Here is a 27,923-nt window from a genome sequence, read left to right on the forward strand (position 1 = left end):
GTAGTGATTCAGCCCTGCTCTAGCCTCACATGCTCCGGAGACCCTGAAAGGGTAAGCTGCCTGCCATTGTACGAATCAGATTAGGCCCCAAAATAAGGGGCAAAGAGTACTTCTTTCTTCTTAGTTTTGGGCTGGGTATTTGTAGAAATTGACAGCTTGGGGGGGACGGGGGACTGGAATGTCTGGCCAAGGCACAGATTTCTTTTCCTTTGGGACTATTTTATTGCACAAAAACAGGCTTGGAACTGGTGAAGGTGGTTAAGGAACATTTTTTGTAGGTATTTTGATTTTGTGAATGTTCTGCCTGTTTCTTAAAAGGTTGATTTCTCATTTTTGGATTATATTTTTGAGTTCTTTTGTTTTTTCGTTGAATGTATTGGGATTACATTGGTTAATAACATTATATAAGTTTCAGGTGTACTTTATGATATAATATCTGTATATTCCATTGAGTGTTTTTCAAAGTCTTATAATCAGCTGGCTGCCTTTCTAACTCACTATTCATTAACACCTCCACCAGGGGGCAGGAAATCATATTTGAATCCTTGCCAGCTACTCTGATTAAAAAGTGTAGTGAGAAACAATGGAATGTGAGCTGGATTTGGATTTCAGTATTTAAACTCTTTATTCGTTATTATAAAAGAGTTAGTTCTCTGTAAAATGAACCCAAACTTTTTAAAACCATAGGCACTGTAGTTAAATAACACATTAAACAGATAGTCTCTTTAAAATAAAAGAACATTTCTCTTGAACATTTTTCTTCTAAAAATGCGACGTGAGAAAAAGTTATCTCTCATATTGATTACCTGTGAATTTTACCTAAAAAGATACTTTGACAGGTCAAGGTACATATCTGAAACATTTTGCTAATATATAAATACGAAGCTTTTAGTTGCTATGTTCCCTACAAAGGCAAGAAGTACTTTTAAAAATATTTGTTAGCATAAGGTTTATTATCAGGCTTTAAGACAAACATATGCATGTAGTAATAAATAAGACTTACTTGAATATCAACTTCGGATTGTGTATTGGAATTCTGCAAGTAGAAATCTCTGGGAAAGAGATGCAGTCAATAGAACTTCAAGCTGATTAAAAATCGCATCAACCTTTCCTAAAAGGAAAAAAATGCAAGTGTAATTTGTTTTCTTTTATATCAGCAAAGATTTATTTTATCAATTGTGTGGCACGTCATTTTACAGGTCTTGGTATAGGCAACAGTAGTAGCCTAACCAAAAATTGAAGCGACAATATTTTGTCATCTCATTGCATAGCACATTACCAAAAAAATGTTTTTCTTCTCAGCTGTCTAATAACTATTAAAAAGATTACCTCAAGAGGCCCCTTGATCGAGAGATTGCAATGTTAACAAGGCATCCTGTGTGTGCTAATAGCAGAGGCTTTCAGCCGTGGGCAAACTACGGCCCGCTTGAAATGAATAAAACTAAAAAAAAAAAAAGACCATACCCTTTTATGTAATGATGTTTACTTTGAATTTATATTAGTTCACACAAACACTCCATCCATGCTTTTGTTCCGGTCCTCCAGTCCAGTTTAAGAACCCATTGTGGCCCTTGAGTCAAAAAGTTTGCCCACCCCTGGGCTTGGTGGATCCCATTGCTGATAGTAAAGCATTAGAAGGCAGGGTTGGGGTTGCAAACAGCCTCTCCAGCTAACTATAGCCCATGACAACGGGATGACCACATTGATCTCCCAGTGGGCCTCTGCCATGCTCCCAGCCCACCCATTTGGGAATATAATAATTTCCAAATATGTTTAAGCATTGTTTAAGGGTTGAACTTTAATTTTTAAATAGATTCTAGAGTTCAGATTTCAATTTGAATAGAAATTTCACTTATATTCTGTTACCAGTTTTAGCTCTTATGGAAAAATTGTATTGAACCAAAGGAAAAAAGAGGGAAAAGGTAAATCATTTAATGGTTAATGGTCTCTTCAGTTGTAGAAATGACACATCAGCTAGTGATATATACATATAACTAATGTATGTTGCAATTCACTAGAGGTTTTGTTTGCTTTTCTTTAGCTATCAAATTGTTAATTATAAGTTAAAACCATATTTGTAGCACTTTATAAGTGCACAGGGCATGGGAAAATAGGCATTTTTGAAGGTTATAAAAGAATACAAAAGAGAGCCATTTCTTTAATAACGTGACCAGCGGAGATGAGATTACATCCGAGGTCTCTCTCTCGTGGTATAATATTTTCATAAGAGCTAAATTTTTTAAAAGCTGAAGAATTGAGGGGCATTCCTCTCACAGGGCCCATGGCATACTGAACATTTAATACATTCATGGTCGACCGACTGATCTAACCATTTATGTGGCCCCATGTCCGAGTCCAGCCCAGGGTGGTGGCCACTCTATTAGTGACACTTGAGTTGCTGATTTTATTTCCTGGTTGTTCAATGAAAAGCATGAGCCCTATCGAATAAAAAAAGGATTTTTTTTTTAACATGCTTAAAGAATATGTACTTTTATGCCAGGACAGCAATGAATTGTATCACCAGGACTCCTATTTGTTAAATACATCCCCAGTTTGAATCTTACTTAAGGGGAAGCTTTGCACACATATAGACTAAGAAAAGGAACTTTTAAAGATTGTTAAATGCATACATAAATCTCAGCAATGGGTACAAAGGAAGGGAAGAGATTAGCGCATCCACAAGAGAGAGTCCCTGTGGGACACGGAGAGGGACCCCGCAGCCCTAGGAGGCGATGTGTGAGAGGTGGGTGCGCTGCAGAGTCTGTGCGGTACCAAGCCCCTCCCTCATTGATGAAACTTATGTTCCTGTCCTCAGCGCATGGACATGGACCGGCGGAGGGAGGACGCCCGGAACCCGAAGCGCAAGCCGCGCCTCATGGAGGAAGATGAGCTGCCCTCCTGGATTATTAAAGACGACGCCGAGGTGGAGAGGCTGACGTGTGAGGAAGAGGAGGAGAAGATATTTGGCAGGGGGTCTCGCCAGCGGCGGGACGTGGACTACAGCGACGCCCTGACCGAGAAGCAGTGGCTGCGGGTAGGTGTGGCTTTCTTCACTGTCCGCTGGTGGCTGGTGGCGCTTCTTGTTGGCTGGGAGCAGTCAGGGGCCTAACGCTGGCTTCCTTGGAGGGGCCCGAGTCGCCAGGAAAAGGGGAGATGGCTGCTGACCATGGATAAAGTCATTCTGTTGTCGCCGTGGAATCGTTCTTCACTCCTTGAAATATAGTGAAGAGGTTGTTTTTTTTTGCTAGAGCAGAGCTGGCCATTGGATTATTAGAGCTCTGAGACCCACTAAAGTTTTACGACCAATTGCCTGGTCATGCCTCACTCTCTCCGAGTCAGAATCAAAATGTGGGAAGGGGGCCTTCGGGATCTTTTTCATCGGTCCCCCTCCTTTCATGGCCTTGAATCGGAGCTTTACTTCTCCAAGGCCTGCAGAGACGGCTCAGGGGCAGGCCTCTTCCAGCTGCACCCTTACTTCATTAGAGCCAGAAGGTGCCTTTGTATTCTCTTGGTGTTACAGACAAAGCAGTTGAGGCCCAGAGAGGTTAAGTGATTGTGTGGGATTGCACAGCTGGCCAGAAATAACCGGATCAGGGAGTGCTGTTGCATCTGCGCACTCGCTCTAAGTGTGATCTGCTCTGTCCATCGCAAACACAGACTGGGGCCTGGGACTTGGTCACTTACGCTTAGAAGGGTTGTTCTTTAGTTTAGGGTGATCCACCCCCCTCCCACCCCCCCAGTTTGAAAAATGGTGATTTCTTATTCCGACTGAGGAATGAAGTCTCAGAAGGTTCGTTGGGAGCACGAAAATATAAGAAAGCACCTCGGAGCCAGGTGTGTGTGTGCCAAGGCCAGTGTGAACCTTCCTTGGGAAGGTCGGGCCCTCCTTGCCCTTGGTGGGAGCAGACTGAGTACCTAGACAGACACAGTCCGGGGCACGCATTCCAGGCAGGGGCAGTAAGTGCTCTCTGGAAATAGTAACGCAGTTGGGTAAAAACCAAACAAAATAGAGGTTGTTGTTGTGAGTTGTTCATTTTATCAAAAGGGAATGCAATTTCCAAGGTTTGTAGAACAGAGATTTTAGGACCCAGGTCATAAGTAGGTAGGTGGGTTGAAAAAGGCCACGGGAAGTATTTTGAGATTGGATGTCAACAGCAGGCAGGTCTTGGCACCACTTGAGATGTGATTTACTTGGGATGTTGTATGATGAGAGAGACGTGATCTAAATTTCAAAAAGATTGAAGTCTGTGGTATTCAGAAAAGAGAGACTAAGAAAGCATTGCTTGTGTTTATGATTGAACAATGGCTATGAAATGTAACTTTCATGTGATTATTTTATGGTCGTATCCAAACATTCAGGTGGCCTCAGAATACGGCTTTATGGATTTCTTTTGTTTCACTATTGTGAGGTTATCAGCTGTATAACTAAGATTCGTTCTATAATGTGAAGAGATCTATGTTTAATAATCATTTCTGAGTTCAGGAAAATCGATTCCCTTTCTTTTTTATTTAAGCAATGAATTAAGTACCTGGAGTATTATTACAGGAGATATTAATCTAGGGCCGACATTTTAGTCAGTCTTTATATATGTATTACAGAGAAAATAACCTTGTTTATTGGTACGAATGTAGCTGAACTTTTTATTTTTTAAGTAATCACTGGGAAATAAATGCTCTTAAGAAAAATAACTATGAATCTCAAATAATGTATAGGTTTAGAATATCTCATTTTTTTCTCTTTTTCATTCAGTTTCTATCACAAATGATTAGCACAGTGTTTAGCCCCTAGTAGAGATTCAATGAATGTTTGTGAAATGAAATTAAAACCTTGTAAGAGGAAAGTGGAAAGTTACTAATTTACCAATGATGTTAGGTTGTCTTTCTCTTTCTGGTGTATCTAGTGGACTTCCTTTTATCGGTAACATATACATCTAAAAATGGAAAACTAATTTGTTTTACAAAACTACACTGTGAAATTGATGTTCATAATTTTCAACCTAAGGTGCATTGTGAGATACCAAGTCACCCAAGAAGGTCAAAACTGTTCTTAGTACAGCTCTATTGTAATAATTTCTTTTGGAATCCAGGCTTTCTCAAACCAGATGTCCATTTTTGGTATGAGCCGGTAACTTGCTGTTAACCAGGAACCAACGCAGAATGTCCTGTGGCCCTCAGCATTCGAAACAGATGCTTACTGTCGTTTGTTTTCTTCTTCACCAGTAGCAATCTTGCTTAGTACCAGCCTGTTAAGCTTTTCTGATCATAAAATGATATTCAAGGGGTTCTCACGGGCCTGCATGTGAAGAGATATTCTCGATTGGCTTAAGATTGAGCACGTTGAGCAAAACCCAGCCAACACAGCCTTGAAAGGGAATTTGGCAAGGACCATGGTGTAAGAAATGCTGTAGAAGGGCTACAATCATTCCTCTTTTTCCTGGCACTGTTATACAAAGCCTGCTTGGCAGAGGCATCAAACATACATAGACTCCCAGAGTTGGAAGGCAGCTGAATGGAGCAGCTACCCATCCTGTGCTTAAATCACATTGTCTGCGGAGCCCAAGCCAAGAGGCTGGCCGTCCCTACAGGAAACACTCCCCTTCTTGTCTACGGAGCCCCTCCAGACCTTCTTCCCTTTGAATGGAATCCTCTTTCCCTGTAGCTGCTCCTCACTGTCCTGGATTCTAGTCCCTGGAGTGAACAGAACGTTATTTTTTCTCTTTTTAGCATCAGGTCCCGCTGGACAAAATATTCGAAGACTCATGTCCAGTCTGGAATGAACTTTCTACCCTCCTCTTTCTTCTGAACTTAGCTCATCCTTCAAGGCCCAGCTCACTTGCCAGCACTTCTGTGTTGCTTCCACAAGTATCACACTTGCCACTGTGTTCTCATAAGTCTTTGCTTGTCCTTCTGTCACAGCTCAAACCTGGTTTCCTAGTTTTCTTGTTAGTTGCCGACGTGCCTGGTTTCCTGACTAGTGGATGAGCTGCATCTTGTTAGAACTTAGGTCTCCGTGTGCAAAGAGTAAGCGCCCATTGATTGCCCAGTTGAAATCGCACTGATTGATTGATGTATAAGAGTGTTGCCTAGGGTAATGTTCACGACTGCAACAGATGAACCTAAACATGCCTTATGTGTGGGCCTATTCAAAAAAATAAGTGGATTTTTATTTCTCACATGGAAGTAAGTCCACAGTAGGCATTCCTGGTTGGTGGGGACAGCTGTCCTCCATGTGGCCAATCAAGGATCCTGCTGACAGAGCCTCTGCCAGCTTAGACATCCCGTCCCAGTGAGCTGGAGGTGGGGAAGACAGCATGGAGTGGCGAGCGTGGGGTTCTAATGGGCTGGGTCTGAAGGTTCCATGTCACTTCTGAGCACATGCCATTGGCTAGAACTCAGTCCTACGGCCACCCTAGCTGTAAGGGAGACTGGGAACTGGCCTGGCTGTGTTATAGGATGAAGTGGAGGGTCCTCTTCCCCACTGTGATGCTGGGGGTTGAAACATTCAAACCTGTAAAGAATTATTGAGTTTATTTGAGCCAAACTGTCCATAGTTTCAGGGAAGCAGAATCTTGACATCCTATATAACAAAGAGGTAATATGCAAACTGACCATCATGCCCTCGCACAAGATGATCACACCCCCGTTCCCGCCCCCCCCCCGCCCCCCCCCCCCGTGTGGTCACAAGATGGCTTCCACAAGATGGCCGGCAGGGAAGGGCAGTTGTGGGCGATCAGGCCTGCAGGGGAGGGCAGTTTGGGGGGGACCAGGCCTGCAGGGGAGGGCAGTTTGGGGTGACCAGGCCAGCAGGGGAGGACTGTTGGGGGCGATCGGGCAGGCAGGGGAGCTGTTAGGTGTCGATCAGGCTGGCAGGGGAGTGGTTAGGGGGTGGTCAGGCTGGCAGGCAGGCGAGCAGTTGGGAGCCAGCAATCCCAGATTGTGAGAGGGATGTCCAACTGCCGGTTTAGGCCCGATCCCAAAGGGGTCCCAGATTGGAGAGGGTGCAGGCTCGGCTGAGGGACATGTGTGTCGTCCCCCCACCCCCACCCCCACCCCCCGTGCAAGAATTTCGTGCACTGGGCCTCTAGTATTGAGATAATGCTCATGAGAATGGCAGTTTTTCAGTTTGTTTTATAAATTACGATCACAGGAGGAGATGTAAGTGGGTTACATGAAATCCGTTGGTGATAGATTAGGGAGGGAGAGGGCCTCTGGGAATGGATAAAAAGTAAAATGATAGACACTTGCTTCCTATACATAGGTGGTACAGGATAGTTAACAGTCAACAATTAACACAATAACAATTACAATGAAGAAATTTGTGGTCTCCACCCTGATGCATTGATTGTGCCCTGAGGGAAGCAAGTGGCACAACCAGAAAAGGGAAGGTTACAAGTTACCCTGACATTCCAAATGCCTGTTGTCAGAGATGCAAAAAGACAGTAGGCTCAGTTAAGATCAAAGTTGATCTTTGTAGGGGAAGATACTAGCCTAAGACGTGACTACCCACTATAAACTGCTTTTTTAATTTAAAAAGTTTTCATTTTAGACCATCCTTTGTGGTTACTTTAGGCCTGTACATTTGCAAGGCTGCCAGGCAGGCCTCCTCTAAGTTAGTCAGGTTAGCATGTAGCCCCTTTTCGTCCACAGGGTGGAGTCCTTACAATATCTCAAGAAAAATTCCAAAGTTCCATTTCTCTTAGTCCAGTCACAGAGGAAGTGTAGCTGGGGTTTCAGTAAAACTAGAAGCAAGGCCAGTGTCCAGAGTTTCCTTTCCATATTGGAGCCGGTCCATTCAGCATCAGGCTAGCTGCAGTCCATGAGTCCATTGTGTCTGGGGTCCACGTGGCTGTGGTCCCTGTGGGAGCCCCATGAGCCCAGAGTCCCAAGAGCAGCAAGAGTAAGAACTCCTTTGTTCAGAGGATTAAATATCCCAAATGTCACACCCTTGCAGTGGCCACGCCCATTCTGGCCAATGACCTTGGTTCTCAAGTGTGACTGACAGCAAACAAACACCTTCCCTATGTCATCCCAACTTTACCAGGCATGCATCTGTCTCCCCTTTTTTGGGCCCTTGGGAGTGTAAAGTTGTAGCTTCCTGGTGAAGCTGCCCAAATGAAGCCTATAATGTCTGGCTTGCCTTTGCTCCTTTCCTATTATCAGTATCTAGTTAATGACAACAGAATCCAGCTGTGAGCCCAGCAAAATAAGATTTTGGTGACTAGGTAGCCTCAGAACACTTAGGTTAAAGTTAAGTGATATGACATGGCCACTTCCTTTTAAAATTTTATTATGGTTTCATCACAAACAGGTTTTATTTTATAACCATAGTATGCTAAAAATTCCCACAGTGCCCTTTAGACAATCTGTTTAGTTGGAAGATTTTAACATTTTTTTCTGTATTTGTAATGTTGATTTAAACGAAAAGGATCACAATTTCCAACACAGCTCAGTTAAAAAGAACAGAGAGAGAGAGAGAGAGAAAGGCTTGTAGGTTGTTTTAAACTTCCTGTTTCCATTGAGGAAACTTCAATTTCTTTTTAGCCAATCTCAAGTGAACTTGATCTTTTTGGGGTAGTCAGTTCAACATTCATGTATGCTATGGGCTGTCTCTTTCTCCCCCTGGGGGCTCCTGTCCCAGCATCCTTCCCAAGATGGCATCATCTGGGTAAAGGTGGAAGCTGGCCCCTGGACCCACCTTGAGTTGCCTGTTTAGCATAACAGAGGCACAGCTATCCCTCAGGAAATTCCAAGGGTTTAAGAAACTCCTTTGCCAGGAACCCAGGACAAAGGCCAGACAGATTCTTTTTTATACAACAGGTAGCAACATCCTTAGGCCTGACCTCCTGCCTCTCTTCACTCCTTTCTCTGCAGGGAGGCTCACTACCCTGCCTCCCAGTCCTGCAGCTTCTCCCCACATGGTGGCTTCTCCTGCAGTTCTGAGGATCTCTGTCCACCAGGCTTGGCTCTTGATTGGGAAGAGCCTTTGGAATTGAGGAAGCTCCTCTCAGTCAGCAAAGCCTGGTGCAGAGGCTGCTGATGCTGGGCTGCTCACACATCTGGTTCTGGAAATCACTGGTGTCATTTATTTGTCTTTTTGTCTTCACGTACCAACTTTATGCTACCCCCCCCCCCCCAAAGGGGCACCCCTGTGTGGGAAATAGGCTTTTTAGAAATTGTGAAAGAGAATATTAATGTGGCTTTTAAAATATTACGTGCAGTAACATTTTATAGCTTTCCCATGGTGTACCCAGGTGATGACTGCTAAATCAAGTATGGTATATGTATGTTGTATTTGTGCACACACGATAATTTATTGGAAAAAATATCTTTGTTTCTGTATGTGTGAGAGCGGATGCTTCAACCTAAATTGGCAGGTGTCTGATAAGCCCTGTGGGCTAGTTTTTTTCAGTTTAACTTTAACCATGTGCACATTGACTGTGATGTTTCTAGTATTGTAATCATTATCGAAACGGGGGCTCCGTAAAATTGGGGTGCCTGCGAAGCCAAAAAGTGGGCTGAGGGCGTAACCTGGAATGCCTAGCTTTTCTATTCTTCCTGTTCTTTGGTCCTTCTGCCAACTTCAGAATCCTTCCCTTCCTCAAAACATTTAGTGACATCCCGGAATTTCTGTAATTGCTGAGTGAGTGATTTGTGCCCTCCAGCACTTGGAGATAATTGGAATGCAATCTGAATTATGTGCTCTGTATAATATTTAATTGCCAGCCTGCTGGAGGGAGCGAGCTTCCTGCGAGGGTATGCTTTTGTTTCACAGTGGATCTGATGTCTGGAAACGGCCATGTGGGAAGCCCTTCTTTGTTGCTGGTGTCTGTGTGGTCCTTATGCGTGAGCGTGAGGATGCTTCTTTCTGTGTCAGCTCCTGGTGAGGAAGGAGGGCACCTCTGGGCTGTTGCAGTGTCCTGTCCAGTTGGGCCCCAAGCCATGTCATGTAAATGATGGTGGTTAAGACTTCCTTCCCCGGATCTTTAAAGCTGGCTATACATAAGGCTAGTTTTAGAAGCCAGAGGGTTTCGATAGGGACCTCGGGGAAAGGCAGTGCAGAACACCACCCTCTTTTCCCTCCACCAGTCTGCTGCCAGGACAAGCGTCCCATGATTTAGGTGCCTGAATGGGGTCCTCATAGTCATGTTGACTGACCACTAAAAGGATTTTCGAGGTTCCCCTTTCCCAAAGCTCAGAGTGGAGAAAACACAGTCAGAGACGCTTAAACCACTTAATAGCAGGGGGATAGTAAGTGGCCCTTCTCAGTGGGATGTAGTGTGCGCCTCTAAAAGCCACGGAGCACCAGCATGCAAGTACAGAAGATGCCTTCGTTGGCATCCCATCACAGCCAGCCCCTGCTCAGCTCCAACGGAAAAGGCTGAGGAGTGAGTGCATGAGAGTTGGTCACAAAGAACTAGAAACAGTATGAAGGTAGTTACAACGTTGGGATTGTAAACAGAATATTTGAGACATAACAAAATATTTTCTTAATATATAGAGAGAGGGTTTTTCTCTCTCTAGGAATGTTTGAAACAGGACACTGTCCCACCTCTGTCTGGGCTGGGTTAAATCTGATTCTGCCTGAAATCAGACACCAGCGTTGCTGAGAGCATCAGTGATTCTGTGAGATGGAATAAAATAGAATCAATATATAAAATAAACATAATAAAATAAAATATTTATTTGTCCGAAAACATTTTATTTTATACTGGCAAGATTGTTTTGAATTCTTTATCTAAAGCATAATGTGCATAATACCAAGTAGCTTGATGCTTCTTTTGTTTTGTTACTTTAAATGATCTTTCCTTGCTTTTTATATAAGATTTTTTTTTAATTTTTAATTTTTTGGTTTTGTTTAAGTGGCATTTTTAGTTTTAAAATTGGGTCATCCATCAGATTTACTGGGGCACCATTTCTTGTAAGCTGCATTTCCGTTTTTATACACAAGGGAGAGCTAAGGTCCTAGTAAATAGATTTGGGTTTTGCAAAATTCCAGGTTCCTCAGTACTTCCGAAGGCCTTACTGAACTAATTAACGGCAGTAAGAACCGTGAATTGTTTGGGGAAATACTTGACAGCAGCAAATGAATTTTTATAACTTTCTCCGATTTTCATTTTATTCTTAAATCTATTGGCCAGATTGCTTTCACAGTGATTGTATCAAAATACACACCCTCTTGTCAAAATTCAGGTGGGTAAATTCAATAGAAGAAATAATCCTCAGAGGGCCAACTAAAATATGTATTAAAGGTTGAGAAGTGAGAAAGACTTGTTTCAATTTCTTTTTTTAGAACTGTGATGCCTGGAATTTCTGGTCTCAAGTACTATTCTTTGAAATCTAACTCAGTCGTTAAAAATAATGAAGTTGGAACTGGCTTACAGATACTAAACCAGCCCAAATAAGTGCGCATTATCTTTACAAGGAGCAAACTACTGCAGAGAAATAGATGGTTTTAAGAACATGTTGGCTTTTTTGAATCAAGATTTTGGTTTTGTCCCATACTTTTTTTTTTTTAATCAATAAAGCTACACGAAGAAATCAGTCTTTAAATACGTGTTTATTTTTAAAAATTTGCCCTAACCGGTTTCGCTTAGCGGATAGAGCGTCGGCCTGCGGACTCAAGGGTCCCAGGTTCGATTCCGGTCGAGGGCATGTACCTTGGTTGCGGGCACATACCCAGTAGGGAGTGTGCAGGAGGCAGCTGATTGATGTTTCTCTCTCATCAATGTTTCTAACTCTCTATCCCTCTCCCTTCCTCTCTGTAGAAAATCAATAAAATATATATTTTTAAAAATGTATCTTTATTGTTGAAAGTATTACAGATGTCCCCCTTTTTCCCCTTTGACCCCTTCTACCTCCCCACCCCCGTCCCAGGCCTTCACCACACCATTGTCTGTGTCCATGGTTATGCATATATGCATATAAGCTCTTTACTAAGTTTGTATTTATTTTTGACAAATAAAAAGTATGTATATTTAAGGTGTACAATGTGATATGTTTTGACATAGGTATTCATTGTGAAATGCTCTCACTCATGGGGTGCAGGTGGGAGAGAGTATAATTAAGGACGCTGGAGACAGACAAGGATGACTTTGCTGTCCCTGTGCCCCTCCCTGTCTGGGTGGGTGTCGGCACTGCGACTGTGATGGCTGTCTAGCTGGGGAGGTTAGGAGACTGGCTAATAACATGAGCCTTGGAATCTGATCAACTTGGAATGTGACCCCAAGTGCCTACCTTGCTCTTCACAGTTTTCTGAAGTTTAAATGTGTGTAACATGGAACCTGGCATGTAAGAAGGATTCCTCCAAAAATTAGCTATTAAGGAAAAAATTACTATTAAGTGTTAGCTATGACATATTAAGTTACTTCAGAGAAAAACCTAATAGGACAGGAAAAGAAGAACAACATTTCTGCTTCGTGTCTTGAATGCAAGGTTTGGAGTGACAGGGCAGAGGTAAAAGGTGGATAAGGAGGCCCCTGTCCTGGCTCATGAGTGGAACCGAGGAGGATGAAACGTTCACTCGCTGGATATGTTGTGGGACGTGCCCACAGGCTTTGTCACCTCAAGCCCACCGAGCTGCGCTGCTCACTCAGCTCTCTACTCTCTCCACTCTGGTTTCCATGCCTGCAGACATGACCACTGGGGCCAGCAGTCAGGCACCTGGACTGCAGGTCCTGGCCCAGCCGCCAGCTAAGTGTGTGATCTTGGACAGGTCTCTGATCCATTGAGATGCATGATCTTTGATTGGCAGGGTCCCTTCCACCTATCGAAAGACCCTCCCAAATCCCATGAAGCGGCTTTTGCCTTTACTTTTCAGCATGGTTTTAATAATGATCATCCCCTGCTTTCTTACCAGTGGGGTCCATTCATGGAGACTGTTTAAAAGCAATGCCCATGTACTGAACATCAGTGGGTTGAGCCCCACACAGTGCTTGGACTCGGGGAGACGATGTTAATTGTCAAGTTTTTATTCCTTTCCATCGTGGCTGGCCCACCTTATTAGTGCAATTAAGAGCCACATTTGAGAGATGCTATTAGAGGTAATAATGCACACTTAGCCAACCTGAAGAGCTTGTCAAGAGCAGGTCTCCAAGTGTACACAGATGGGAATTAATAGAGATTAAAATAGATGGTGAGAAGCTCTAACTTGGAGGGCTTTTAAACTGTTCAGGAAATCCGCAGTTTAAACATAATGTTTCCTACTTCATGCTAGAGTTTCAGTGTCATGCCCCTGGGGGCGTTAGTTGCGATTTCCCCTCCTTTACACCCAGACTCTGGAGGGTGGAAAGGCAGCTGCCTCTCTGGCGCAGTTTGGCCTCCAGACCCGGAAGGTAGTGGCATTCGTCTCCTGGCTGCTGGGAGACCCAGGCCTCTGTAACGGCCACACCTGTGTTCCGGGCGTTTTCCTACCCACCCTCCTTGGCCCCCTAAGTGAGGGGAAATCCAGCAGCATAACCTTTGACAAAAGAAAGATTCAAGATTTAGGTGCCAAAACAACCAGCTGAAGCATGGGGCAGTTGCAGGTTCTTGGTGTTTTGGCAGAGAGCTGTTCCTCATTGTTCACAACGATCAGATGGCAACCCAGAGTGGTCAGACTGCTTTCCAAAGCAAATACCAAGTCCTCTCACCCTCTACCCACTACTGCCACTCCCCACGAAAAACCCTACTGCGGCCTCATTGCAAGTGAAATTCAATCCAAAGACTTGAACGTGGCCTGTGCGGCCGTGGCCATCTGGCCTCTGCCTGGCCCTGGAATCTCATCTTCAGCCCTTGCTCCCTGGGTGGCTGCCACACTCGACTCTGTCTCTGATCCCTTGCACTTCCAGGAAGGCTCCTTCCCAGGTCATCCCATGACTGTCTGCTTGTCCTAATGGTTTCTCTCCAGAGAGATCCCAGCTGACCACCCTCAGTGAACGAGCCAGGCCCTGCCAGTAACTGTCCCATAATTTTTGCCAGTCCTCTTCATTGTCTCCTTCCACTAATATGACGCTCCAAGAAAGCCAGGGCTCTCACCGGTCTAGTCCACTGCCATGTGTCAACGCCTGGAGTAGCACCTCAGGCATAGTAAGCACTCAGTAAATATCTGAATAATTGGTTGCAGAATTAGTAGAATCCTATGGTGTTTTTTTACTAATATGGTCAAGGTGGATATTGTTGGCATTCTTTCCCATTGGAAGATTCCAGTGACCTGTATCTTCATGTAAGAATTTCTTAAAAGAATACTAGAGGCATGCTGTTTTGACATAAGTGCTCTTGAGCTTTTCAGTTGAAGGCTTTGTTTGAATTTCAGAAGATTGTTTGAAAATGCATTAAAAGTACAACTATTGCTTGACTCAGAAATTCTCCTAGGTTTTGTTTTTTTAAATATATTTTATTGATTTTTTTACAGAGAGGAAGGGAGAGGGATAGAGAGTTAGAAACATCGATGAGAGAGAAACATTGATCATCTGCCTCCTGCACACCCCCTACTGGGGATGTGCCCGCAACCAAGGTACATGCCCTTGACCGGAATCGAACCTGGGACCCTTGCGTCCGCAGGCCGACCCTCTGTCCACTGAGCCAAACCAGTCAGGGCTCTCCTAGGTTTTTAAACAGCTGTCCTCCAGCTCAAACCCTCCTCTCTTTCAGCAAAAAACAAAAACAAACAAGCAAACAAACAAAAACCAACAGATTAACACATCTACTCTAACTTGAAATTAAAAGATTAAGAAAGTAGTAAGTTAATTGGGTTATCATTTCTAGTTTTGTACAAGAAAGTCCTCAGGGCATGTTGATTTTAAATATAATGTCATATTTTCCAGATGGCTTCCTTTCTTATTTTCTAAAGGATGTCCAGTTGTTAGAATCATGAAAAATCGCAAATGGCACCATGAAACTTTTCTCTAGGGAAAGCTCGATTCTTGTTGTGCCATTGCTATTGAAATGTAATGTTTACGTTCACTGTGCTTATACTCCCCTTGTAGAAAGCATATCCGACTAATGCTTGGTGCTGGGTTTTTTTGTTTTTGCTTTTTTTTTTTTTTTTTTTTTTAATATCTTCTCCTTGGACCTTGTAGAATATTTTCTAAAGACTATTTAAAATGATACCCTCAAAACTTCACCTTCATCAAGGTTTCAGTGGTTCTGTTCTCCTCCATGTTGTGGAACGAACGGGGCTCAGGCATCAGGATGTCAGGGCTCTGGTTCCAGACCTGTTGTTGTTCTGCTATGTGATGCCTGGGATAAGTCACATCACCTCCCCGGGCCAGTTTCCTTGTTCATACACTGGAATCGTGAAGTGAGGGCCGGAGCTAAAGGAGAGAGTGTGGCCCCTTCTCTCCTGCCCTATCCTTCTTTGATTTTGTCTTTGGTGGCTCTAGAAAGAACTGTGTGGTTTTGCTGTGGTCTGGCTGCTACTCTGAAACTGAGGGACATGGGTGAGAGATTTTTCTCCTGGCTTCCTCTTAGAAATGCAGGGTTGACGAGGGGCTTTTTAGCATGTTGGAGGACTCAGTACATGACCCAGTGTGCAGAATTTTCAGGACTAACTGGTTGTAGCATTTGGAGAGTTGAGATGCGTCCTATGTGCCCACAGGACATGATGGACAGGACTCCAGTGGGGTGGAGCCCATGACGGGAGCGCCCCCCTGCCACAGGGGACTCCTTTCCCTGCACAGGTAACTGGGGCCTTCAGCAATCTGCACAGACCAAGACCAAGAATTTTCTCGTACTTTGTCATCAAGAAGAAACAACCCACCCCCTCCCTTTTTTATCCCTTGTACACGACCTGGCAGAGTAGCTGCTAAATGGATCCATCTTGTTCTTTGAAACATGTTAAGTCTCCCTCAAATTATCAACACTGACTCTGTTTGCATTCACTTTAACTTAAAAAATCAATACACTAATTGCATGAGATAATACTGGAAGGTGTGGGGGAGGATGTTGTGAAGTCCAACAGACCACGCTGTTGAGCGGTGTTATTTACCACAGTCTCATCTTTACCCAAATATGGTGATTGTTTTATTAGTTGTATCTTTCTGCATTTTTTTTTTTAAATGCTCAACAGAATGGCAGTTTTGCTTTCCTTCTTTTTTTTTAATATATTTTATTGATTTTTTACAGAGAGGAAGGGAGAGAGATAGAGAGTCAGAAACATCGATGAGAGAGAAACATCGACCAGCTGCCTCCTGCACATCTCCTACTGGGGATGTGCCCGCAACCCAGGTACATGCCCTTGACCGGAATCGAACCTGGGACCCCTCAGTCCGCAGGCCGACGCTCTATCCACTGAGCCAAACCGGTTTCGGCTCTTTCTGCATTTTTATTATCAGTACCAGAAACCCCAGAGGCATCAGGATTTTTTTTTTTTTTTTTTTAGCAAAGTTTAAAATAAAGTGTATGTGGAGGTATTGTCCCTGTCATAAAAGCACAACAAGAAATACAGAACCAGAATGAGGGGGAGAAAATAGAATCACCTGTAATCTCAGTGACCTTCATGCATCCAGGTTGGAGAAGGAGCCAAGTGAAATCACCACCGACAGGGCTATTTCGGTGCCATTACATCCAGAATTATTTTTAACTTGCGATGAGGCTCAGCTCTTTTGTAGCAGTTTCACTAAATCCCAACTCCAGAGGCCCATCAAGCCCCAGCCTGTTAGTATTTTCATGCCCTTCATTCGATCTTAGGAACACCCTGTTTTACTGGGCGTCCAAGGACTGTTTTTAGGGGTCATTAAGGGACATGTGGGGGCATGCCTTCCCACCCCGGATTAGCTAACGATTTTTCGCTTCTTTTGGTAAACGGGCTTTTTGTGTCTCCACTTCCTGTTTCACAGGTTGTTTCCCCAGTTTTAAAGGTGCCTTTTCACCGCTCTTGTGTTACTAGTTGGTGCTTTTTTACTGCCATAAGTTGGTTCACATCACACTGTTCCCTTCCCCAGGACTGAATTCGTGTTTGTTTGTTTGTTTTTAATTGAGATAGAATTGACTTATAACATTGTTAGTTTTAGGAGCCAGGACTGAATTCCTAATCCAAATTTATTCCCATAGAACGTTCAAGACTTTTGAGACACATCAGACCCTTTCTCTGTGTTCCTTTATGCCCCTTCCTCCCCGCCACACCGTGCAGGGCTGGGTGCTGTGAACGCGGGTCATGTTTTAATCCCCTTAGAGACTTGGAATATGTATTTCTTCCACTTTACAGATGAGGAACTAGTCCTCCTACGGACGGAGCATGGTTTTGGATTTAGTGTTAGCTCATGGCTGGTATATTTGGAAATATTTGTTTAATGAATTTTATATTTTGAAAATGCACATGGATGCAAGTCTGTGGGACAGTGGGGGAGTTGGTGAAAAACAAATGACATCCTAGTGTACAGTCCTCTTTTTAAAAAAATATATTTTTATTGATTTCAGAGAGGAAGGGAGAGGAAGAAAGAGACAGAAACATCAATGATGAGAGGGAATTATTGATTGGCTGCCTCCTGCACATTGGACTGAGCCCCGAAACCCAGGCACGTGCCCCTGACTGGAATCGAACCCCGGGACCCTTTGGTCCGCAGGCCGATGCTCTATCCACTGAGCCAAAAGGGCCAGGGCTAGTTTACAGCTCTTTTGCCCACTAAGCTGACCTCCTCCTGGCTTGTGAATTCCAGTGGCTTCTTGAAAAGCTGCAGGAGCTCAGACCTCAGGTTAGATCAGTAGTAGGTATATCCCTTGATGGACTGGGAGGACTTACTGCTACAGGTCTTCCAAACAGCCTCGCAGATGCGATAGGTGAGCCGTCGGGGAATTCCTTTGCTGAACAGCAGGACTCTGGGGGTGCAGGTCAGTGTCTCTCCCTTCTTGTTTGCCTTGCATCCCAGAGGGCCCTGGAGGCCAGGGCCCATCCCTGTCCTGCTTACCTTGTTCAATGAATTGCAGACAAGACACTGTTTTGCCTTGGAGCGAAGTAGGGGGTGTTGATTTTCGTTGCTCCTCCACGCTAGATGGTCCATTTTGCCGGCTGATTGAATATCTTATTCAAGCCACTCAGCTCTCAAAGCTAGAGCAAGTGAGCAGATTGTCCAGGCATACATACCGTGAAGGTGCTGTGGGTTTGGTCCCAACCACTGTACTAAAGCGAGTAGTGCAATAAAGCATGCCATCATCTTTTGCTGGTGGAGGGTCTTACATAAAAAACAACAACAGCACACCACCTGTGCAGCTCAATAAAGCGAAGAGCAATAAAATGAGGTGTGCCTGTATAGTGACCAGTTAGAATAAAGGCAATTTAAGAAGGTGGGCTGGACAGGGCAAACGGAAAACAGGAATCTTCATTTTGCCTCTCACGTATCTGACTTGCATTATTTCACTGCATAATTGTGTAGCCCTCCCTCGAACAGAAATCCAGGCCTTAGAATGTGCTTCCTTGTTAAGTCCTGCCATTTGGAGGAAGCAGCGGAGTCAACAATAAGGCTTCGCTTTACTTCAACAAGATTTTTGGGCCCCACTGGTGAGTAAGGCATCCATCTAATGCCTTTGAGGCTATTTTGATTAGAATGCCATTTTTTTAATTCCAAAAGAGATTTCAGAGTGATAGGAGATTCAGGCATATTTTAAGACAAAACAAAACTGATAGAAAGCAGAATTAAATAAACACTGAATAAAAGTACCTGTAATATTGTGGGGAAAAGGGTCTCAGTATGATACTGTGAAAGGTGGCATTTTAAACATTTCTTTCTTTCTTTCTTTTTTTGTTTTTAATTCTCACCCGAGGATGTTTCTCATTGATTTTAGAGAGATTGGGGCGGGGGGGGGGGGGGGGGGGACATCAATCAGTTTCTCCTGTACATTCCCCAGCTGGGGATCAAACCTGCAACCTAGGTATGTGCCCTGACCGGGAATTGAACCCAAAACCTTTTGGTGTATGGGACAACGCTCCAACCAACTAAGCCATTTCTTAAAAGGTGAACATTATTTGAATAGGAAAGGGGGATCAGGAAGAGCAGAATTCCTGGCCCAGGGAACCACATAGAGGCATGGAAATAGGTGCGTGACTCCTGTGTGTTGATAGAGACAGGAGTGGAGAAAAAAAACTGGTGGGGCCACACCCGGGAGGCTGTGCGTGACCAAAGAAAATGGGTTTTGTTCTGTCCAGAAAGCATGTAGAGCCAGGATGTTTTTTTTAATGGGACAAGAATGTGTCCCTCACCCTAACTGGTTTGGCTCAGTGGATAGAGCGTCGGCCTGCAGACTCAAGGGTCCCAGGTTCGATTCCGGTCAAGGGCATGTACCTTGGTTGTGGGCACATATCCAGTGGGGAGTGTGCAGGAGGCAGCTGATTGGTGTTTCTCTCTCATTGATGTTTCTAACTCTCCATCCCTCTCCCTTCCTCTCTGTAAAAAATCAATAGAAAATATATATTTTTTAAAAAAAGAATGTGTCCCTCTTTTTAAGTAGAGAAGATACAAGCCCCTATAATAATAAAAGTGTACTATTCTAATTAGACCATAAGACCTCCCGGACAAAGTCAGGGCTGCGAGGGAAGCCAGGGTTCCGGGTGCTGGGCTGGAGGGAAGCCAGTGCCGGCAGCCGGGGGAAGGAAGGTCTACTCTTGGATGAATTTTGTGCATCAGGCCTCTAGTTTGTATTATAAAAAAGGATGCATTAAAGGGCCCTAAAAGAGGGTGAGGACAAACTCTAAGGGGGTGCGGGGGGCATTATATTTGACAGTTTGAAAGAGGAGACCTTTCTGAGACAAGGAGAAAGAAGGGGAAAGATTGTCTATGATGTTTATAAGTAAACATTGTTTACGACCTTTATGTATTTTAGAGGTAAATCACATGGTGACTGGCAACAGGACTGCTGGGATATAATAAGGGAAAAGGATAATGTTAAAGGTTTCTAGCTTGGATAATTGGGATGCTGGGGGTGAGGTGGGAACTGGTGCTGTCCGTAGGTAAGACCCAGCAGAGAAATATTTGTTTGGTTGGAAGAAAGGTGATGACTTTGATTTGGAATAGTTGGTAGGATGTTGGGAATCCCGATTGGTAATCCAAAGAGAAGTCGGAGTAGGGAGAGAACTTTTGAAGCTGTATGCATGGAGAGCAGATTGAAGCCAGGGGCAACTGGATTTTACATCCAGAATGGAGCTTGGACTCCTGGTAGGTACCTGCTCTCAATAACCGGGGGCTGCTCAGCACAAGAAAGTCCACAAGGGCCCCCTCTTTAGGAGTGGAGGTGCTAGCAGCCTTCACAAAGTGTCTCCTATCCCCGAGGGCAGTGATATTCAACCGGTGTGCCGCAAGAATTTTTAAAACCTGCAACACCTGACTCTTTGGTCAGGGTCACTGACCTTTTTTCCCTTAGGTTGTCAGTAAAACAACGACAACAGCCCTAGCTGGTCTGGCTCAGTGAATAGAGTGTCGGCCTGTGGACTAAAGGGTACTGGGTTCAATTCTGGTCAAGGGCATGTACCTGGGTTGCAGTCTTGATCCCCGGTCCTGGTCGGGTGCATGTAGGAGGCAACCAATCGATGTGTCTATTCCCCTCCCTTCCACTCTCTCTTATAATCAATGGGGAAATATCCTCAGGTGAGGATTAACCTAAAAAAAAAAAAGACAGCCAATACAACAATAGCTATCCAGTGTGAATGAATTCGAAATTTTACCTATTTTTTGTCAGCTAAGCAAAAATACAGTTTCGGGTGCGCCGCAGAATTGTAGCACTTAGTTTATGTGCCATGAGATGGAAGGGGTTGGAAATCGCTGCCGTACGAGAGTGGTTCTGGAACTCTCCCGCAGGAAGTCCTCCCGGGGTCATTACCAGGCCCCTCACCTGTGGGGCTGGTCAGGACCTCACACTTAGGAGTGAGGTCTGCTGTGCACTCAGATGAGGCAATTGGCCACATGTGTTTGACTGCATATTTACAACCTATAAGATTGAAAAAAGGGCCAAGGAAAAACTTGGGGAATGTAGAAAAGATAAGGAAACCCAACATGGTCGCATTACAGGAAGGAGACACTAAGGAAGGAACAGTGGAGGAGACAGGACATAAAATAGGTTTTAGAGAAGGTGACCAGATATGAGAAATCAGACGCTTTGGGCACGTTTAGAAGAATAGTCCTGTCCTGGGTGCTGAGGAATTTTCCGTGTGGCCAGGAAGTAGACCCACCAGCCGACGTGACTAGAGGTTCCCAGCAAAGGGAAGGGCAGAGTTGGGACGATCACTGGAGGGGGAGGTAGGGAAGACAGAGTTTGGTGCTAGAGTTTCAAATTTTGTGATTGAAGATTAACAGAAACACCTACAACAAGTGCACTTGAATTTATTGCCTATATATTCTTATAAACCTATAACATTATAGGTATACACCTAAGAACAGTTTTCCCAGGGAACCCTGTCAAAAGTTGAATTTGTATTCAACTGTACTTATACTATCTTTTCTTCCCCCAGTATTGTGCTAGGTGCTGGGAGGGAATTGAGTAAACCAAGCCACAGTGTCAGTAAGGAAAAAGAAAAGAAAAGAAAAAAAACTAAATGAGCTGTTACAGCTGAGAACGATTCTGCGTGGGGCAGCGGGCGTAGATTGGCGATGCGTGGTACCGCATGCGCAGGCACAAGGGAGTGGGAAAGACGCTCCAGGTGAGCCGTGTGAGAGAAATCCCAAAGCGGGTATAAGTATGGCCGCTGTGGTTGAGCGGCAGATCCGCGCCCCTGCTCCTCCAGGATGTTCACGTGCCGGGAAGGGCGGCGAGTCAGGTAGGAAAAGATCAGATGGCGGAGATGTCTGGAGTCCAGGCAGTGGGGCTGGGGATTGATAGACCTGAGGATAACTTAGGAACCTGTGGACAGAAGTGCTTAAGATCTGACCATTGGGATGTAGCTCATAACTAGAGAGAAAAAATTGAGAATGGGGCGGTTTAGTCTTATTGCAAGGGAGAACGGACTGCATGACAGAAAAAGAACAAGCAAGGGAGGAAACAGGTCTGCCTTTGTGCCCCCTGCCCCATTCCAAAAAGAACAGCAGAAGCTTTCTCAACTAAACTAATGAGAACCAGCTGAAGGTTGCTCAACGAAAATACCGGTGAAGGTGAGAAAATGGTATTACATAGAGGTGAAAACTTCTAAGAAAACCACAGTGCTTCTCTGTTTGCCACATTTGTTTGTTTTTTTGTTAATCCTCACCCGATATTTTTCCCATGGATTTTTAGAGAGGGTGGAAGGGAGCGGGAGAGACACATTGATTGGTTGCCTCCTGCACATACCTTGACCAGAGCCAGGAAACCTGCAACCAAGGTATGTGCCCTTGACCAGAATCGAACCTGGGACCCTTTAGTCCATGGGCTGATGCTCTATCCACTGAGCAAACTGGCTAAGGCGCCACATTTTTAAAAAAATTCTTTATTATTTAAAGCAGTGGTTCTCAACCTTCCTAATGCCGTGGCCCTTTAATACAGTTCCTCATGTTGTGGTGACCCCCAACCATAAAATTATTTTCGTTGCTACTTCATAACTGTAATTTTGTTACTGTTATGAACCGTAATGTAAATATCTGATATGCAGGATGTATTTTCAGGGGTCTCAACCCACAGGTTGAGAACCGCTGATTTAAAGTATTACATATGTCTCCTTCCTCCTTCCCCCACATTGACCTGTCCGCGGCCGCTCCCACTCCCCTACTGTCTGTGTCCATTGGTTATGCTTATATACATACATACAAGTCGTTTGGTTGATCTCTTACGGCCCCTCCCTCCCCTGCCTTCCCTCTGAGGTTGGATGGTCTGTTCGATGCTTCTATGTCTCTGGACCTATTTTTGTTCATCAGTTTATGTTGTTCATTTTATTCCACAAATGAGTGAGATCATGTGATATTTATCTTTCTCCAAATGGCTTATTTTGCTTAGCATAATGCTCTCCAGTTCCATCCATGCTGTTGCCAATGTTAGGAGTTCTTTTTTTACAGCAGCATAGTATTCCATTATGTAGATGTGCCACAGGTTTATAATCCACTCATCTGTTGATGGGCACTTAGGCTGTTCCAAATCTTAGCTATTATAAATTGCGGTGCTATGAACATAGGGGTGCATATATCCTTTCTGATTGGTGTTTCTGTTTTCTTGGGATATATTCCTAGAAGTGGGATTACTGGGTCAAATGGGAGTTCCATTTTTAATTTTTTGAGGAAACGCCATACTGTTCTCCACAGTGGCTGCAGCAGCCTGCATTCCCACCAGCAGTGCACAAGGGTTCCTTTTTCTCCACATCCTCGTAGGGCACCACATTCTTGACATAAGGCTGGTGTTGCCTCTTGGAATATGCTGAATGGAATACTCTGGTCTTTCTTGTATAAGTGACACCCATTATGTATCCTTTAGGATTTCCAGTTTTAGTGTTTTTTTAAGTGAAAATCTTTTTTTTTAATGTCAGCTTTACTGAGGTATCTATCTATCTATCTATATATATATAAAAAGCAAACATGCAAATTGTCCCCGTGGGAGTTCTACCAGGAGACCAGGAGTTAGATCTCTCACTATGACTTGCACTGACCACCAGGGGGCGGCGCAGAATGAAGGAAGGCCTCGCCGGGCAGCCAGAAGGCCCCAATTGGCCCTGATCGCCGGCCAGGCCTGGGGACCCTACCCATGCACAGATTTTGTGCACCTGGCCTCTAGGAACTGATAAAATTGTAAGGCACCTGGAGAGTGCATTGTGGAGGTTGGATATTGGGTATACACTGTGAAAGGATTCCCCCCATCTAGTTAACACATCCATTGCCGAGTGAGAAAGAATCCTGATACTAACAAGCACACTGAGTGCAGACTCTTCCCAGATTATGGGAGATTATAACATTGCCTTTGGCAAATTGAGTGTTGTGTTTTCAAGCAACTCAGTTTTTATGGAGTCTTTCATCGTCCTTGCTGCTTGTAGAATAAGAACCCTATTTCTTTTCACAGTTGCGTTTCATCTGTGTAATACTTAATTGAACAATGTAGTTCCAATAACAAGTGTAACCAGCACTGAAACGTTGGGGAACACAACTGACTGTTGGTATGTGAGTCATACGGAGAGAGCAGAGGGTCCATGCTGTGGGCAGAGTCTTCCATGGGGGCCAATTGAAGAAGCCTTTGAACTTCTTCCTTCAGATTTAGGGACTGTCAGCTGTGCACCCTCAAAACTGCCCTCTACACGATCTGTTTCAGCTGAGAACGATTCTGAGGGGGTGCATGTTAGGGGATGTTTCCTGTATAGAAATACCACTGCCACTGAGAGCCAGCTCCTGTGTTTGTGTCTCCTGTGCAAATCGCTGGCCGTGTTTCTGTTGACCCGCCTCCTGGCGTGCCCACCTCTGCCACCCCACTCTGCCCGTGTTGATCTCAGCCAGGGATTCCTAGCAAAACTGCTAGTCCTGGCTTAGAATACGGAGAAGCTACGGGAGCCGTGCAAGGCCGGTATAGTGCTCAGTGTGTTTCGTAGCAAAACCTGGTCATACCTGCCTCTGTTCTAGTTTCTTTGTGCTTTAAAATTAGAGACTTCGATTTAAAGTTTATTGTGTAGCAGATTGTGTTTGCAATATATGCATAGCTCTTAGCTAACCAGGGCTCAAAGTTTTGTTTTGGATTTTCAGCTTTATTGGCTTGGTATTATTCACAGCAGGATAATCACACTAGACAAAGAATTATATATACTTAGAAGCATCATACAGATATAAATTGAGCAAATCCAGATTGGAAGTTATTGTGCATTTCTGAATTGGCTTCGCAACTTCACCTGGAGCCTGACACTCTCTACTGACCCTAATAATATATGTGTTTACCTGTATGTGTATATGTGTGTGTATCTGCGTGTATTTCTGTATAGCTGAACCAAACACAGGTTTGTCTGTGTACATGGAATGAAGCCCCCCCTCTTTCTCCTTCTCACAGGATACTCTGCATATCTCCTGTTGTCCTCTGTTTATGCCTGGTTTCTAGTCATAACATCTCTGGTCTAGGTGCTGCCTCATGACCTTCGTTCAGTTTCAACTCCCACACCCACTGGCCTATTCTTTCACAACTTTTGCAGTTCGGATTCCTAAGGGAAGTGAACTAACCCAGCCAATCACGCTCACTTCTGTTTATGCAGAGACCCTCATGCCAGGCCCTGCACAAGCCTGGGGCTGGGCCACCCTGGGAACAGGGACCATTCCCAGTCCCACCAGGTGAGCCCAGCACAGGGAGGAGTTGCCTGATAGGGAGACATGGCTGCCCAGGCAGCAGGTACTGTGGGTAGGGCAGTGTCCCTTGGATTACAGGATGGCGCGAAAGATAAGAGCTGCCATCACTTATGCAGAGGGATGTTTTATATACATACAGGCAGACCTCCCTTTGCACCATTCCAATATATGCAGGTTTCCATTACTGTGATACAGCTAAAACATCCGAGTACCCCAATCACAAATTTCAGTGACCCTATGTATTAGTTTTCTAGGGCTGCCATAACAAAATACCACAGACTTGGGATTAAACATCACATCTGTTTTCTCATATTTCTGGGAGATGGAAGTCCGAGATGAAGGTGTGGGGTGGTTGGCCTGAGGCCTCTCTCCTTGGCTTGTAGATGGCCGCTTTCTCCCTGTGTCTGCACAAGGCCTTCACTCTGCGTCTGTGTCCTCATCACCCCTTCTAAGGACACCGGTCATCCTGGAGTGGGGCCCACCCTGATTTCCTTGTTTCAGCTTAATTCTGTACAAGTCCTATCTCCAAATGGTCCTCTTCTAAGGTACTGGGGGTTAGAACCTCAACATACAGATTTGGGGGGGGGAGCGGGGGAGACAGTTCAGCCCTGACATCCTCAGTGAGTCCATTGCGTAAGATGCAAACTTGGCTGCTGGCTCTTCAGTCCACAAATCACTGTGTCAGCCACAGACACACATTATGATCAGTGGTCAGTCACAGCACTCCTGTCAAAGTGTGTTGGTGACTGATCACTGAGCATGTGACTCGGTCCATGCACAAACCATGAAGTATGTAGTTGTAACGTCCCCTTGTCTCCCAGTGATAAGCCCACAGCATTCTACAGAACTAGGTGATCAAGAGAGGGAATGGTCACTAAAGGTGAAGGTGCATCAAAGAAACTAAAAGTAATAGCAAAGGAAGCAAAGTTGGATGTGATTAGAAAATTTGAAAAGGGCAACATCAGAGTGAAAATAGGACAAGTCCTGCACTTAACCACAATACAAACCATGTTTTAAAAGTCTGTTGAATATAAGAAGCAAGCTCAAGTTGCTTCCATGTATTTTAGTTTAAATTGCACTAGAAACATAAAGCCACTTTAGGTCGAATTGGAGCACTTACTTTGGATTGAAGACGATAATAAAAATAATAATAATAATCCCAATCAATTTGCCATTTAATGTTCAGGCCACAGCGCTTAGTTGCCACATTGAAAAACGCTGGTGACCACAAGGAACCTGGACAAGAACCTTGACTGCCTGTAAAGGCTGGTTTCCTCGGCTCAGGAGTGGATGGGACTTGGTGCCTGGGGGGCAGGCTGGTGGTGCTGCTGTGAAATGAGCGCCCCGGGTGCCAAGGGTTAGCCAAGGCAGGTGGCTGTGATGACCATCGTGTTCACTGCTGATGAGACGTCTGACAACCCTAGAAAGGGCTTAGTGAGGAAAGCTGTAGGATGGCAACGCGGCCACCAGGAGAGACGGCAGTTATGTGGCCAGAGGAACTCAGTGCGGGCAGACTTACAGAAATGGGAAATGGTTGTGAAGAAAACGAAGGTCTTCCAGAGAAAGCGACACCAGCAAAAGAACTTAAAATTAAAGGAACTCTGAGATATTTCACTGCATTGAAATGGCAAAGGATATGGTGTTGGAAGCTGATGCCTGGCAATTTGTCAAGGCATAGAGACGAAGTTCACTACATACCATGTTATTTAGTAAGAAAAAGCCAAGTGCTTTCCAAACACTCTTGATAAGCTTTTACCAAAAAAACACGTCAAACATTTTAATGCTCAGTGTTTCTGATGTTTTAAGATACTAAATAAATACTCATTTTACCATGTTTCTCATTTTCCTGTACACGTATAACAGTAAGAGTTTTTAATGTTTTGATATACATTTGTAAAGGTCATGGAACAATCATAATTTTCCCCTTGATTATTAAAATGGCCTTGCATGGTTTCAATTGATAGGGTCATTTTTATGGTCCCATATGTCCATGCAAAGCAAAGACTTCACACGTGTGTGTCTCTTTGCTGGATTTCCTTCTGAGATGTACCATATTATCTTTCTACTTGCATTATTCCCCTAAGACTGGCAAGCATAATTTAGCCTTTTCCTGATGGTTCCGTCGTCATATGTGCTTCAAAGTAGATTAACATACTTGTTCAGGGTGTGGTTTACGCAGACAAACTTTTGGAGTTCAAACTCCAGCTGGCTCTGCAACTTACTTGCATGATTTGGGGTGAGCGGCTTCGTCTCTCTGTGCCTCAGTTTTCATGTCTGTAAAGTGAGGAGAATAGCCCCTACCTCGTAGGATTGTTCGGGGTTTTAAATGAGCAAATGTATGGAAAGCACTGTGTTCCTGGGAACATAGTAATGTGGGTGAGTTGCCGCTGGTGGTGAGGGTGGGAGTGGTACAAGTATTCACGATGTCCTGTATTTTAAGATTTGTTGACATTGAGGCTTTTTCTTTCCTCGTTAGGTGGACGCAGACTAGGATATTCTTTATTTCTGGGGTTTTTTTACTTATGCATGCTCCTCCTTGTCATTTGGCTACTAATGGCCTGTTTTTCATCTGCCTCAGACAGAACAAGCGCCCTGCTCTCAACCACCCGCTCATTTGAATTTGATGCTTTCAACTACAGGGGGTGTATAGATCAGGGAACCTCTCTAGTAGCATGTCAGCCTGGACACGGGCCCAGTTCCTCATGGACGGCCTATCACAGGGAAGCTCAGAAGAGAACCACTTTTTTTTTT

The 27,923-nt window shown here is 44.4% G+C and overlaps 1 protein-coding gene across 3 annotated transcripts in view; it reads left to right on the plus strand.

Moving 5' to 3' along the window:
• SMARCA2 (SWI/SNF related BAF chromatin remodeling complex subunit ATPase 2) overlaps positions 1 to 27,923 on the plus strand; it is a 168,203-nt gene that overhangs the window by 104,197 nt on the left and 36,083 nt on the right. For all 3 annotated transcript variants that reach the window (XM_070431563.1, XM_070431561.1, XM_070431562.1), the window contains exon 27: positions 2,816 to 3,034. In XM_070431563.1, coding sequence (XP_070287664.1) covers positions 2,816 to 3,034 — 219 coding nt within the window. The remainder of the gene's footprint in view (positions 1 to 2,815; positions 3,035 to 27,923) is intronic.

This window comes from Myotis yumanensis, unplaced genomic scaffold, assembly GCF_028538775.1.
Source record: "Myotis yumanensis isolate MYYU_CA2020_CCGP unplaced genomic scaffold, mMyoYum1.0.hap1 SCAF_12, whole genome shotgun sequence".
Taxonomy (NCBI): domain Eukaryota; kingdom Metazoa; phylum Chordata; class Mammalia; order Chiroptera; family Vespertilionidae; genus Myotis; species Myotis yumanensis.